This window comes from Suncus etruscus, chromosome 16 (genome assembly GCF_024139225.1).
Source record: "Suncus etruscus isolate mSunEtr1 chromosome 16, mSunEtr1.pri.cur, whole genome shotgun sequence".
Lineage (NCBI taxonomy): Eukaryota > Metazoa > Chordata > Mammalia > Eulipotyphla > Soricidae > Suncus > Suncus etruscus.
Window position 1 is genome coordinate 66,545,520 of NC_064863.1, and position 12,978 is coordinate 66,558,497.

General features: G+C 41.0%; 1 protein-coding gene and 1 pseudogene across 1 annotated transcript in view; one reads left to right on the plus strand and one right to left on the minus strand.

Annotated features, from left to right (window-relative positions):
• Window positions 1-878: 878 nt before the first annotated feature.
• Window positions 879-976, minus strand: LOC126033192 (uncharacterized; annotated as a pseudogene).
• A 1,130-nt stretch (window positions 977-2,106) lies between these two features.
• Window positions 2,107-12,978, plus strand: part of MRPL1 (mitochondrial ribosomal protein L1) — a 94,331-nt gene continuing 83,459 nt past the window's right edge. The window contains exon 1 of the mRNA XM_049790284.1: window positions 2,107-2,166. Within this exon, the coding sequence (XP_049646241.1) occupies window positions 2,136-2,166 (31 nt within the window). The 5' untranslated portion in view covers window positions 2,107-2,135. The remainder of the gene's footprint in view (window positions 2,167-12,978) is intronic.

A 12,978-nucleotide genomic window follows, 5' to 3' on the forward strand; every position in this document is an offset into this window, starting at 1 on the left:
AGAGAGAGAAAAGAAATTGGGCTGGAGAGATAGCATAGCAGTAGGGCATTTGTCTTGCATGCAGCCAACTGAGGATGGATGGTGGTTCAAATCCTGTCATCCCATATGGTCCTCTATGCCTGCCAGGAACAATTTCTTAGTCTAGAGCCTGGAATAACCCCTGAGCACTGCTGGGTGTGAAACAAAAAACCAAAACAAAACAAATAAACAAACAAACAAAATTACTTTTGATGGACTCTGAAGACAATATTGGGTCAGATATCAAACCTGGGTTAGCTGCATGCTAGGCAAGTGCCCTACCTGGTATATCTGTTCCAGCCCTGAATTTTTTTTCTATATATGGTTCTGCTATGCCTCTCTCTCTCTTTCTCTCTCTCTTTCCTTCTTTCTCTTTCTTCTTTTCCTTCTTTTCTCACACCTAGCTTTCTGAGGACTTACTCCTGGTACTGTGTTTAGGATCAGTCCTGACAGTGTTTGGAGGATCAACCATATGTCATGTGCAAGTTAAGAATCCCATATAATTTCATGTCCCATATATATTCATTTATTTAAGCAAACATTATAGTCTTCCTTATGTGCAAAGTACTGTAGTATATGTTGAGAAAATAAAAATGAGTAAGACATGATTTCTGCCTAGAAAAGAGTTGAGGTTGGTGGAGAAAAGATACTATGGTTCTACAGCTCTGAAAACACTAAAGAATATTGAATTAGTGAGTTTTATGGCATGTGGATTTTATGTCAGTAAAAGTGGTTAAAGTAAAATTCGTTATCAGTCCCTGGGCAGAGTATAAAACCAGGAAGAGGGGCTGAAGTTGCTAAACTGTCTGGGACTGAGGGATAATTTATTAGTGATCAAAATCTAAATTGAAATATTTTTTTAAATCATGGAACGCTTTATAAATTTGCGTGTCATCCTTGTGCAAGGGCTATGCCAATCTTCTCTATACTGTATATATATATATATATCTTAGTATATGTGCTGCTGAAGTGAACACATATTGAAATCTTAAAACAACAAAGTTATCTTGGTAATGTGGAACAAATTTTTCCAAATGGGACAGGAATTTCTCAAGTCGTGCAGGTGTGTGTGTGTGTGTGTGTGTGTGTGTGTGTGTGTGTGTGTGTGTGTGTGTGTGTGACAGGAATGGAGCTAGAAGTTTTTATTTAATTGGGAAGTGATAATACATGATCATATTTGTTTTAGATAAACCACACCAACAATTATGATGTCATGGAAAGGATGCTAACTTTTATCCCTCTCTGAGAATAACCTGCGCATAGATCTGCGAATGGATAACTAGAATGACCACAAATTTGTTAAATATTACTACTTGATTGATGTCAATGGCATATTTTGTCAGCAGGTGGTAAGTATGGAGTTGAATAATTTAAAATCAGGCAGTTTGTTTTGTTGTTGTTGTTTATTTGTTTTGGGGCCATATCTGGCAGTGCTCAGGGTTTACTCCTGGCTCTGCACTCAGAAATCGCACCTGACCTGGGGGAACCATCTGGGATACTGGGATTCGAACCACTGTCGTACAGGGTCGGCCGCGTGCAAGGCAAATGCCCTACTGCCCTCCAGCCCAAAGCAGAGCTTTTAAAAATGTTTTTTTTTTCTTTTTTACACACAAGTGCAGCCACATACACAGCCTCCTTCAGTGACAGTGAAAGATCATAAACGAATTTTGACAAAGCTGCAAACGTAGTCGAAGCTGGCGAGTTTCTTTAAATTTTTCTCTTCTCTTGATTTTCTCAGCACTCTCGTTAAAAAATGATGGTTTTTGCATACACTTGCAGAATCAAAAACAGGTGGGGCGGTGTTTCAAACAGGATATGGTTACGGAGACCTCATTTTCCTAAAAGAGTCTATTTCCTTGAAGATAGGTCCGTTGTCGTTCCGGAACTACGCGACCGAAGGGCCTAGGGAAGCACGGAAGACTTGACTTGTAACACCTCCTCCTGGCATCGGCGTCGCCCACGCCCCTGCCGCTGGGACTCCGTCTGGTTCCCGTCCCCTTCTTTGTGTGCCTTCTAATTCCTTCCCCGCGTCACTAGTTCCGGATAGGAACTTTTGATCCAGGTCTCCCGTGTTGGGGTGTCGGACCCATTTCGTTAACACCTTCCGGATTGCCAACATGGCGGCGGCCGTAACGTGCCTCGGTAGAGGTAAAGCAGGGGGTTGTCTGAACCTGAAGGGGGAAAGTGACTTTGTGGCACAGTTTCCAGATGCAGCCAAATGCAAACCAGACACCTGGGCACTGGGAACTTGCAAAACATCCTCTTTCTGAGCCCTCAATTCTCCAGGGATCATTACTTCTTAAAAGCAACCATGGGCCAGAGAGAAGATAGCACAGCAATAGGGTGTTTGCCTTGCACGCAGCCGACCCGGGACGGACTGTGGTTCGATTCCCGGCTTCCCATTTGGTCCCCCAAGCCAGGAGCGATTTCTGAGCACAGCCAGGTGTAATTCCCGAGTGTCACCAGGTGTGGCCCGAAAAGCAACCCCCCCCCCCCCCAAGAAAAGAAGAAACTATGAGATTTCACTCACTGCATTATTGGGCCACCAGCCCTTGGGTGGCTTGGAATGAGGCGACTTGGATGGGAACTTCTCCACGCCTAGTTGGGGCCTTGGCTTAGCTAGCACAGGTACTCCGATGTGGGGATGTGGATGTGGGCTGCAGTTCTGCAGTTTCCTTACCAGAAGCAGTTCAGTTCTGAACCAGAACTGAACTGCTTCTGGTAAGGAAAAGTGGCATATTTGAGTGGCTCACATCTGTAAACTTAACAAGCTTCCAAAATGCTCGTGGGTACCTTGGAAGTTTGTTTCGACTGTGATTCCGAGTCGTAAAATTCCAGATATTATTTAGATGCCACCTGTACAGTAGTATTGTTTCTTAGCACTTTTAAGAAGTTAATATAAAATTTGTTGACTATAACAACCCTATATTTGTTTGTTGTGCTGCTTTATTTTTGATTCGTATTTCTTTATGAATGGTAGGTGTTGCTGTTTAATAAGGATAGAGATAGAAAAAAATTAAAACAAGGATAGAGATAATAGCTATTTACATTATCCTTCTTTTACAGAGATACGTCTAACCTTTTAAGGATTTGGTTTAAATAATTTAATTATTATATGGCAACTGAAGAATGGAAGGTTGTATTTCTTGGTCAGTAATTTTTTTTTTTTTAAACAGCTTGCTGGTTTTTTGTTTGAACTTGAAATAGTGGTTATTTAAAAGATAGGAGTTGCAGGCCCTAATAACTGCTAAGGGAACAAAGAAAAAATTTATCTTTACTGAAAAGAAACTGATGACATCTTCATTGCCGTAGAAATAACATGTTTAATAAACCAAAGAAACGGAAGAGTTACATTTTTCTCCTTGACACATTGCATCAAAACACCTCACTGCCTTCATCATCTCTGTCATCATTCCTCACATTTACTTTGTGAATTTTTTTTTTTTTTTTTTTTTTTAGTTTTGGGTCACACCCTATGGTGTTCAGGCATTACTCCTGCGTCTGTGATTAGGAATCACTCTTGGATACACATGGGATGTCAGGGACCCAACTCTAGTCATCTGCATGCCAGGCAAGCACTTTACCTGCTGTGCCTCCATTATTTTTTTTTTTTCTCTCCAATCTTTTGTCTTGGAACCACACAAGTTCCATCCTTTATTCCATCCCTTATTTTCATGTCTTTTGTGTCTGAATTCTCTCTTAAGATCTCATCCAATTCTTGTGACTGTTAATTTTTTTAGGGTTGGTAGTGTGTTGGACCACACTTAGTTGTGCTCAGCTCTGCACTTAACCCTGCTCTGCTTTTTCATTCCTTGCAGAGAGATCATTCTTTTTGGAGCTCTGGGAATTGTATAGGGTCCCGGGGATTGAATCCTTGCCAGTACTTGCAAGGCAAGTGTCCTACCCACAGTACTATATTCCCGGCCACCAGAATCTGACTTACTGCAATGAAGTAATTTACTTAGTAAGTGACTAGTCATTTACTTAGTCACTTACTTCCCTCAGTTAGATTTCTCTATAAGATCAGTGAATAGTAAAACCGACTCTTCAAGAATTGATATCGTCATATCATTTCTCACTGACTCTCCCTACCATTTAAGAAATTAAATTGGGGCCACATAACAGTTTTATGTAGGGGAATATCTTTCATGGACTCCAAGTAAAGTTGCTGGGGCCACGATAGCTATATCTGGCATTTTTGAAGGCTGGAAGGTAGACATGTGAATGGGGATAGAACTTAGGGTTTTACATTATAACTACATTTCTGGCCCCCCAAAAACAAAGTTCTTAAAGTGACCCCCAGTTTTTTTTTTTTTTTTGGTTTTTGGGCCACACCCGGTGACGCTCAGGGGTTACTCCTGGCTATACGCTCAGAGGTCACTCCTGGCTTGGGGGACCATATGGGACGCCGGGGGATCGAACCGCGGTCCGTCCTAGGCTAGCGCAGGCAAGGCAGGCACCTTACCTCCAACGCCACCGCCCAGCCCCATGACCCCCAGTTTTTGCTCCATTTTGTAATTCTATTATTGAGCATTTCACATCTGGCTAATCTGAAGTCAATTTACTGAATTACTGAATTAAACGACTTAAAATTATGCATATGGCTTGCATTCTACTTATGCTGTGATGTTTAGAGCTTTCACATCATCTGGGTTCCTGGTTTCACCCATCACCACTTGTTCAACTTTTTTTGGGGGGAGGGCACACTGGTGACACTCAGGGTTTACTCCTGGCTATGCACTCAGAAATCGCTCCTGGCTTGGGGGACCATGTGGGACGCCAGGAGGTTGAACTGTCGTCCATCTTAGGCTAGTGTGGGCAAGGCAGATGCCTTACCACTTGTGCCATCACTCCAGCCCCTTGTTCAACTTTTTAAATTCTTCTCTACACTTCCCCTAGTTGACAGCTCTAGTTCTAGCATGTCAACATCCTTTTTTCATTTTTCTCTTTGTTTTCTTTTGGTTTTTGGGCCAATCCTGGTGGTGTTCAGGGGATACTCCTGACTCTGTACTCAAAAATTACTCCTGGCAAGTTTGGAAGACCTTATAGAAACCAGGGATTGAATCCAGGTCAGCCACATGCAAGGCAATCTGCTGTGCTATTTATTGCTCAGGCTCCAGACATCCTTATTTCATAAACACAATGAGAAATCTTCTGGCTTGGAAGGACATTTTTCAGAAGTGGAATGTGCCATGAACATTTTTTTCTTTCTAAAATAATTGTATGACTAACTTTTCTCATTTCTTAACAAGTTTAAAATACTACCTTAGCCAGCCACTTTCCCCTTAACTCCCAGTTTTATTTACTGGGTTCTCAAACTATGACTGATATATATCCCATTAGGATGTAAGCTTTTTGGTGTTGTTTGTTCTTGGGCCACACCTGACTGCTCAGAGATCACTCATGGAAGGCCGAGGGGAGGCCATATAGGATGCCAGGAATCTAATACATGTCTGCTGTGTACAAAGCAAGTAACTTACCACTGAACTTTCTGATCCCTAGAATGTAAGCCTATTGAGGACACGGATATTTGTGTGTTTTGTTCACCAAGTGCTTAAAGCAGTGCTAGCATGTTTTGTTGATTTTTGTGAAATAAATGGAAGAATGGAGTTTCAACAAAGTGTCACCCTCTCCCCTTTACATTTGTTGTAATGAATACAATTTAAAGTAGTTTGAAGCAGTATTTTTTGTTGTTGTTGTTCATGATATCTTCATTCAACCAGTATTTATTGATGTCTCGTTAGTGACCACTGTTAGGTGTTAAGAACAGAATGCTCGGGTTAATTATCAGTTGTGAGGCAGACAATAAGTGGATGATTATTTCTCTAATTACAAATTAAGTGTTGTGAGAAGTATAAGGTGCTATAAAGAGTATAAATGAGGCAGTCCATTCTAAGTCTATTGGGAAGACTTTTCTGAAGAAATAGAGTCCAAAACAGATCCCTGGATAATAATGAACTAGCTATGGAAGGGAAGTAAAAATAATTAAGGAGAATGTCCTAGATAGAGGGATAATTACATTTGAAAGCCCTGGAGTGGTAAAAAGTAAGATGTGTTTCTTCTCAATGGAAAAGAAATGTATTTATTTCTTTTTATTTTGCATAGTGCCAGGAATTGAACCTAGGTCTCTTGTATGTTAGGCATGTATTTTTACCACTGAACCACATCTCTGCACTCAGCTTTTGTATTTGAAATAAGGTGAACATCACAGAGAGTGTGTTATTGATGAAATTCACTGTAGAAATCAGAAGAGGTTCATGGACTCTCCTACCAGTTTATTAGGGGATAGAGATATAGCTCTGTATTTGAGTATTTGCTTGCATATGTGACCTGGGTTCAATCCCTTGTAAGAGAGTCAGAGAAAGACTAAAAATAGGAACCAAAGAAAGTACCAGTTCTAAGAAGGATACTACAAATTCTTCTATTTAGTGGTAGTGTTCAGTTCCTTTTATTTGAAAAGTAACATCATCAGATCAGGAATGTGGCTCAGTGCCTGAGCATTTGTCTTGTATGTTGCTGACCTGGATTACATCTCCATTAACTCTGGTCCCATCACCAGGAGTGATTACTTAGTGCAGAGCCAGGAGTAGGCTCTGGGTATCACCTTGAGTAAATCTGAGCACAGCCCATAGGGCTTTAAAAACAAACAAAAGAAAAAAAACTCATAAAAATGAATGTTTTAATTTCTGGTTGTCATTGGGGATTCCTACTAGTAGTGGTTGAATAATAGTTTATAATGGATGTATCCCAGAGAATTATTTTGAGTATCTTTCCAAGGTTATTATTTAGTACAATGAAATTATTGTTTGAAAGTATTTGCTAAACCTTAAATAGTTACTTATTTCTACATTAACCATATAAATATTTAGATGAGTGGCTTTAAAAATATGAAGGATCATCTCTTAGACTTTAGATTTTGGAGATTGCTCGCAGCGCTACTTGGGGGCCAAGTGGTGTCAAAATCATAACCAGGCCTTTTTTTTTTTTAATTTTTTTTCTTTATTTAAGCACCATGATTACAAACATGATTGTAGTTGGGCTTCAGTCATAAACAGAACACCCCCTTCACCAGTGCAACATTCCCACCACCAGTACCCCCCTCCCTCCTTCCCATCCCCTGCTTGAATTCGAGACAGGCATTTTACTACAGTTATATATTTTTTTTAAGTTTAGTAAGCTGTTTTTGTTTCTTTCTTTCTTAAAGGATAAGTGTTTAAAAAAATACAGTAGTAATGGTGTGAGAGTGGCAATTGCCATTGTTTGCATAGGCCCAGCAAAATATGGGGAAAACGGAAAAAAAAGCCTCGGCCTAATTACAAGGAGACCTCACCCCTGAAGTTTTCTGGCATAAGACCGACTCTGGGCTTCAGGCATACCAGGCTGCCCAACCCCTGAGTCATTCTCCATGGTCCCGGCGAAACTTTTGCACATTAGCTGTTGCTGGTGCCAGGTTCCTGTAGTTAAAGATTCTGGTTTCTGCGCATTTAATTCATTGAGTCAGGTTGATTTGGAGCGTCCTCTAGTTTCACTTCACCATTAGATGAGGAGACACCTGCTCTGAAAGCAGGTTGTTGCTGTTGATAAGTTGTCTGGGTGTTAAGAAAGTACTCTTTGGAGTAAGTCAGTGAGTGGTAGGGACTTCCCTGGTAGAGGTTTACTTCCTGGTAATGTTATAGAAAATTGTAGTTGTTTCCATAATGGTATCCATGGTTCAGGGGTGTATAGGCAATGCTCATTCTTCTGAGGTCTGAGCCAAGTTATTATTGCCAATGTTCAGGGTATAAGGCCTAACTGCATTACAAAATTTGTGTTCCCATCTCTATTAGATAAGAACTTGTTTGCATAATGTAATATTTTCCCATTTTAATGTGTCTATGCAAAAGAGGAACAATGCCACAAGGTATTATTGGTAAATTTCAGGGTTGAGGGAACAAGTCCAACATTCCCTGTAACTTGGTTTTCTAACATGAATTCTATACAGAGAGAATTCCTCTTCTACCAGAATTTCTTATTGAACAGATACCAAAAGGGGGGGGGGGAAACAAACAAACAAAAAATAACAGTGGGAAAAATTGTCACTATATAAGAGGATATTCAAAAAGAGTTATAAATGTTAAGAGAATACATCTGGGGCCGGAGAGATAGCACAGGGGACATTTGCCTTGCAAGCAGCCGATCCAGGACCTAAGGTGATTGGTTCGAATCCCGGCGTCCCATATGGTCCCCTGTGCCTGCCAGGAGCTATTTCTGAGCAGATAGCCAGGAGTAACCCCTGAGCACCGCTGGGTGTGGTCCCCAACCCACCGCTCCCCCCCCAAAAAAGAATACATCTAAGATATACAAAGGAGATACACATGTCCCTTTTATGTCTTTAGAAATAGTTGGGGGAAGGGTGTTGAGTACGAAACCCAGGCCTTTTGTAAGCAAAGAGTACACATTAACCTGTTTCCAGCTATAAATATAAGAATGTGAATGGAGGCAAGGAATTGCATATTCTAATTTTCCTTTTTCTACTTACCTGCATTGTGATCTTTGTCCCACAGAGAATTCCCAGCAATAAAGAACATTTTTTTTTGTTTTTGGGCCACACCTGGTGATGCTCAGGGGTTACTCCTGGCTTTGTGCTCAGAAATCTCTTCTGGCTCCGAGGACCATATGGGAGGCTGGGGATCGAACGCAGGTCTGGTTTGTCCTGGGCAGCTGCATGCAAGGCAAATGCCCTACAACTGTGCAATCACTGCAGCCACAACAACCTTTTTTTTTTTTTTTTTTTTGATTTTGGGTCACACCTGGTGGCGCTGAGAAAAATGCATAGGAAATTACTAACATGGGAGTGTGAGAAAATATACTTTTGTAATTTCTAAATAAAAAGTTTTCTGGGGCCGGAGAGATAGCATGGAGGTAAGGCGTTTGCCTTTCATGCAGGAGGTCATCAGTTCGAATCCCGGCGCCCCATATGGTCCTCTGTGCCTGCCAGGAGCAATTTCTGAGCGTGGAGCCAGAAATAACCCCTGAGCACTGCCGGGTGTGACCCAAAAACCACAAAAAAAAAAAAAAAAAAAAAAAAGTTTTCTAATATTTCTTTTTTTTTTTTTACTTTTTATTGTGACCAAAGTGCATTATTTATAAAGAATACAGCATCTGTGGGGGTGAAAAGAGTATAGCATGTAAGGCTCTGGCCACCCCCCCCCCAAAAAAAAAACAACAAAGAACAAAAAAAACTCAAATAAAAAACCAAACCAGGGGCCGGAGGGATAGCACAGCAGTAGGGCATTTGCCTTGCATGCGGCTGATACAGGATGGACCTGGGTTTGATCCCTGGTGTCCCTTATGGTCCCCCGAGCCAGGAGTGATTTCTCAGCTCATAGCCATGACTGAGCATCACCAAAAAAAAGTCAAAAACCCAAACCAATAATATAGCATAACTAAAGCACAACTTAAAGCTCTTATATACATTGTTAAGCGTAATACATATTTAACACGGGCCAGAGCGGTGGCGCTAGCAGTAAGGTGATTGCCTTGCCTACGCTAGCCTAGGATGGACCTCAGATGGATTCCTCGGCATCCCATATGATTCCCCAACCCAGGAGCGATTTCTGAGCGGATAGCCAGGAGTAACCCCTGAGCGTCACCGGGTGTGGCCCCCCAAAAAAACAAAAAAAAAGTTATCAGGGGCCGGAATGGTGGTGCAGTGGTAAGGCATTTGCCTTGCAAGTGGATAATCTAGGACAGACCAAGGTTTGATCCCCTAGCATCCCATATGGTCCCTCAAGCCAGGAGCGATTTTTGAGTGCATAGCCAGAAGTAACCTCTGAGTGTCACTGGGTGTGGCCCTAAAAACAAAACAAACAAACAAAACAAAAAAAGGAGAAAGAAATTCTTATCAGGGGAACACAGAGATAACTTAAATGTTAATTCACATACCTAGCATGTAGCAGGGCTCTGAGTTTGATTCTTTTTTTTTTTTTTTTTTTGGTTTTTGGTTTTTGGGCCACACCCAGCGGTGCTCAGGGGTTACTCTTGGCTGTCTGCTCAGAAATAGCTCCTGGCAGGCACTGGGGACCATATGGGACAACGGGATTCGAACCAACCACCTTTGGTTCTGGATGGGCTGCTTGCAAGGCAAATACTGTTGTGCTATCTCTCCGGGCCCCTGAGTTTGATTCTTATCCCTATCCCTAGCACTTAGGACTCACACCTTCATCACAGTAGAACCAACTGCTCGGTTTGTCCCCTATTAGTACCTTCTAAGGCCCAAGAGCCTTACAGTGGTCCTCAAACTATGGCCCGCAGGCCACATATTGTATTTGTATCTGTTTTGTTTCTTCATTGCAAAATAAGATATATGCATTGTGCATAAGAATTCGTTCATAAGTTTTGTTTTTACTATAGTCAGACCCTCCAATGGTCTGAGGGACAGTGAACTGGCCCCCTGTTTAAAAAGTTTGAGGACCCCTGCTTTAAAACTTTTTCATTTACTTATTTTTAGACATAATTTCTTTTCCAGAATTTCTATATCATTCTCTTATGTTTCTGTATGGCTTTAATGCATATTAGATTTTCTATTGAGTATATACTTATTTATACTTATATACTTATGTATTTGTGTCCCTAAATATAATACTGTTTAGTTATGATTTTGAATTTTATTGTCCTATTTTTAAAAACAATTTTTAGTGATGCAAGGTAGTTGTTTTTTAAGATTTTAAAAAATTATTTTACTTAAATATCCTAGTTTATAAGGTTGTTCATAATGCAGGTTATTTTCCCCCATAGTTACAAAGTTCATGATTAAGTTTCAGTCATACATTATCCAACACCCTTCCCCAGACCCCTTCCCTCCACCAATGTCCCTTTTCCTTCCTGCCCTCTTCCTTGCTTGCCTCTGTGACATTTTTCTTCTCCTTCTTTCTCTCATCTTAATTTTTTTTCTTTTTGAGACTGTGGTTTGCCAGAGTGCTACTGAACTGTTGTCATGTAAATTGCTTTATCTCATTTCAGCCCAGTAAAGAACTTTAAAGAAAAGTTTCTTTCTCCACTCATCTGTTTTGGGGCATTTGAGTTATTTTGATATTCTGACTATTTTACTATTCTGCGAGTGGTGCTGCAGTGAGCATAGGAGTACAGATGCTTTTTTCTGCATTGTATTTTTGGGCCCCTAGGGTATATTTCCAGGACAGACAAGATATTTTAAACAAGGTTTTAAAATACCCAAAATAAAAAAAAACATATATTTGATTATAGCAAACACATGCATAATTCACAGGGCACTCATAGTCACACTCATACACACACAATGTTTTCCCATCCCTGTTAACTTTAGACTTGGGCATGTATTTTGCTTTGAGTAATAGTGTATTCACAACATATCACTTTCAAACAGATGGCTTTTAAAGAATTCTTTTTCCCCCCTTTATTTAACCACTGTGGTTACAAAGTTGTTCATGATTGAATTTCAGTCTTACATGTACACTACCCTTCATTTATGAATGTTTTCCCTTTACCAATGTCCCCAGTTTTTCTCCCACTTCACCCTGCCTGCCTCTGGGGCAGGCATTTTACTCCTCTCTCCTCTCCCTCCCTCTCTCCCTCCCTCCTTACCTCCCTTCTTCCCTCCCTCCCTTCCTTCTTCCCTTTCTTCTTTCTTTTTTATATTTTTAGACACTGTGGTATGCACTATTATCAATGAAGGGGTACCATGTATATCACTATTTCCATTCAACACCCAGTTCTTGTCCAGAGTGATCAATTTCAACTATCATTTTCATAGTGGTCCCTTCTCCACCCTAATTACATTGCTCCACTATTTGTGGCAAGAGTGAAGCAAGGTAGTCTTTATCAAATGCAACTCAACCAGAAAGATATTAAGGAAGAGAAAGAGGAATATATATTTAAAAGAGAACCCAGGCAGCAAAGAAACAGAAACAAGCAAGCAAGATAGATGTTCAAAGAAGAACATCTTGAAGAGCAAGCCTATTTTGGTTTTTGGGTCACACCAAAATTGGCAGCACTCAGGGGTTACTTCTGGCTCTGTGCTCAGAAATTGCTTCTGGAGGGGCTGGAGTGGTGAAACAAGACGCAGCGTGTTTGCCTTGTACGTGCTAACCTAGGACAGATTGTGGTTCGATCCCTGGTGTCCCATATGGTCCCCAAGCCAGGAGTGATTTCTGAGCTCATAGCCAGGAGTAATCCCTGAGTGTTACTGATTGTGGCCCAAAAACTAAAAAAAAAAAAAAAAAAAAAAAAGGCCCGGAGAGATAGCACAGCGGCGTTTGCCTTGCAAGCAGCCAATGCAGAACCAAAGGTGGTTGGTTGGAATCCCGGTGTCCCATATGGTCCCCCGTGCCTGCCAGGAGCTATTTCTGAGCAGACAGCCAGGAGTAACCCCTGAGCAACGCCGGGTGTGGCCCATAAACCAAAAACCAAAAAAAAAAAAAAAAAAAAAAAGTTGCTCCTGGAAGGGTTGGGGGACCATATGAGATGTTGGGATTCAAACTGGGGTCCATCCTTTGTTGGGAGTGTGCAAGGCAAAATGCCTTACTGCTGTGCTATCGCTCTGGCCCCAAACTTGACTTTTTTTGGCTCAAAATTATTTTGTGATATTCATGTTCTGTAGTCTGTTTCATTCCTATAGCATTTGAGTATAGAATTATATCACAATCTGACCATTCTATTACTATCGATAAATGTTAGAACTAATTTTTGAAGTTTTGCCGTCATAATGTTATTTATTTTGGGGGGGGTCATAGGAGTTACTCCTGGCACTGTGCTCAGAAGTTATTTCTGGCAGTGTTTGGGGATCATATGGGATGCTGGGGATTGAACCCAAGTTGGCCGTATGCATGGTAAACATCCTACCCACTATACTATCGCTCCAGACCCCATAATGTTATGTCACTAATGGAGCATGTCTCTCAGTACTTTTGTGTAGTATAGTCTAAGGCACTGTTTCTCTATGGG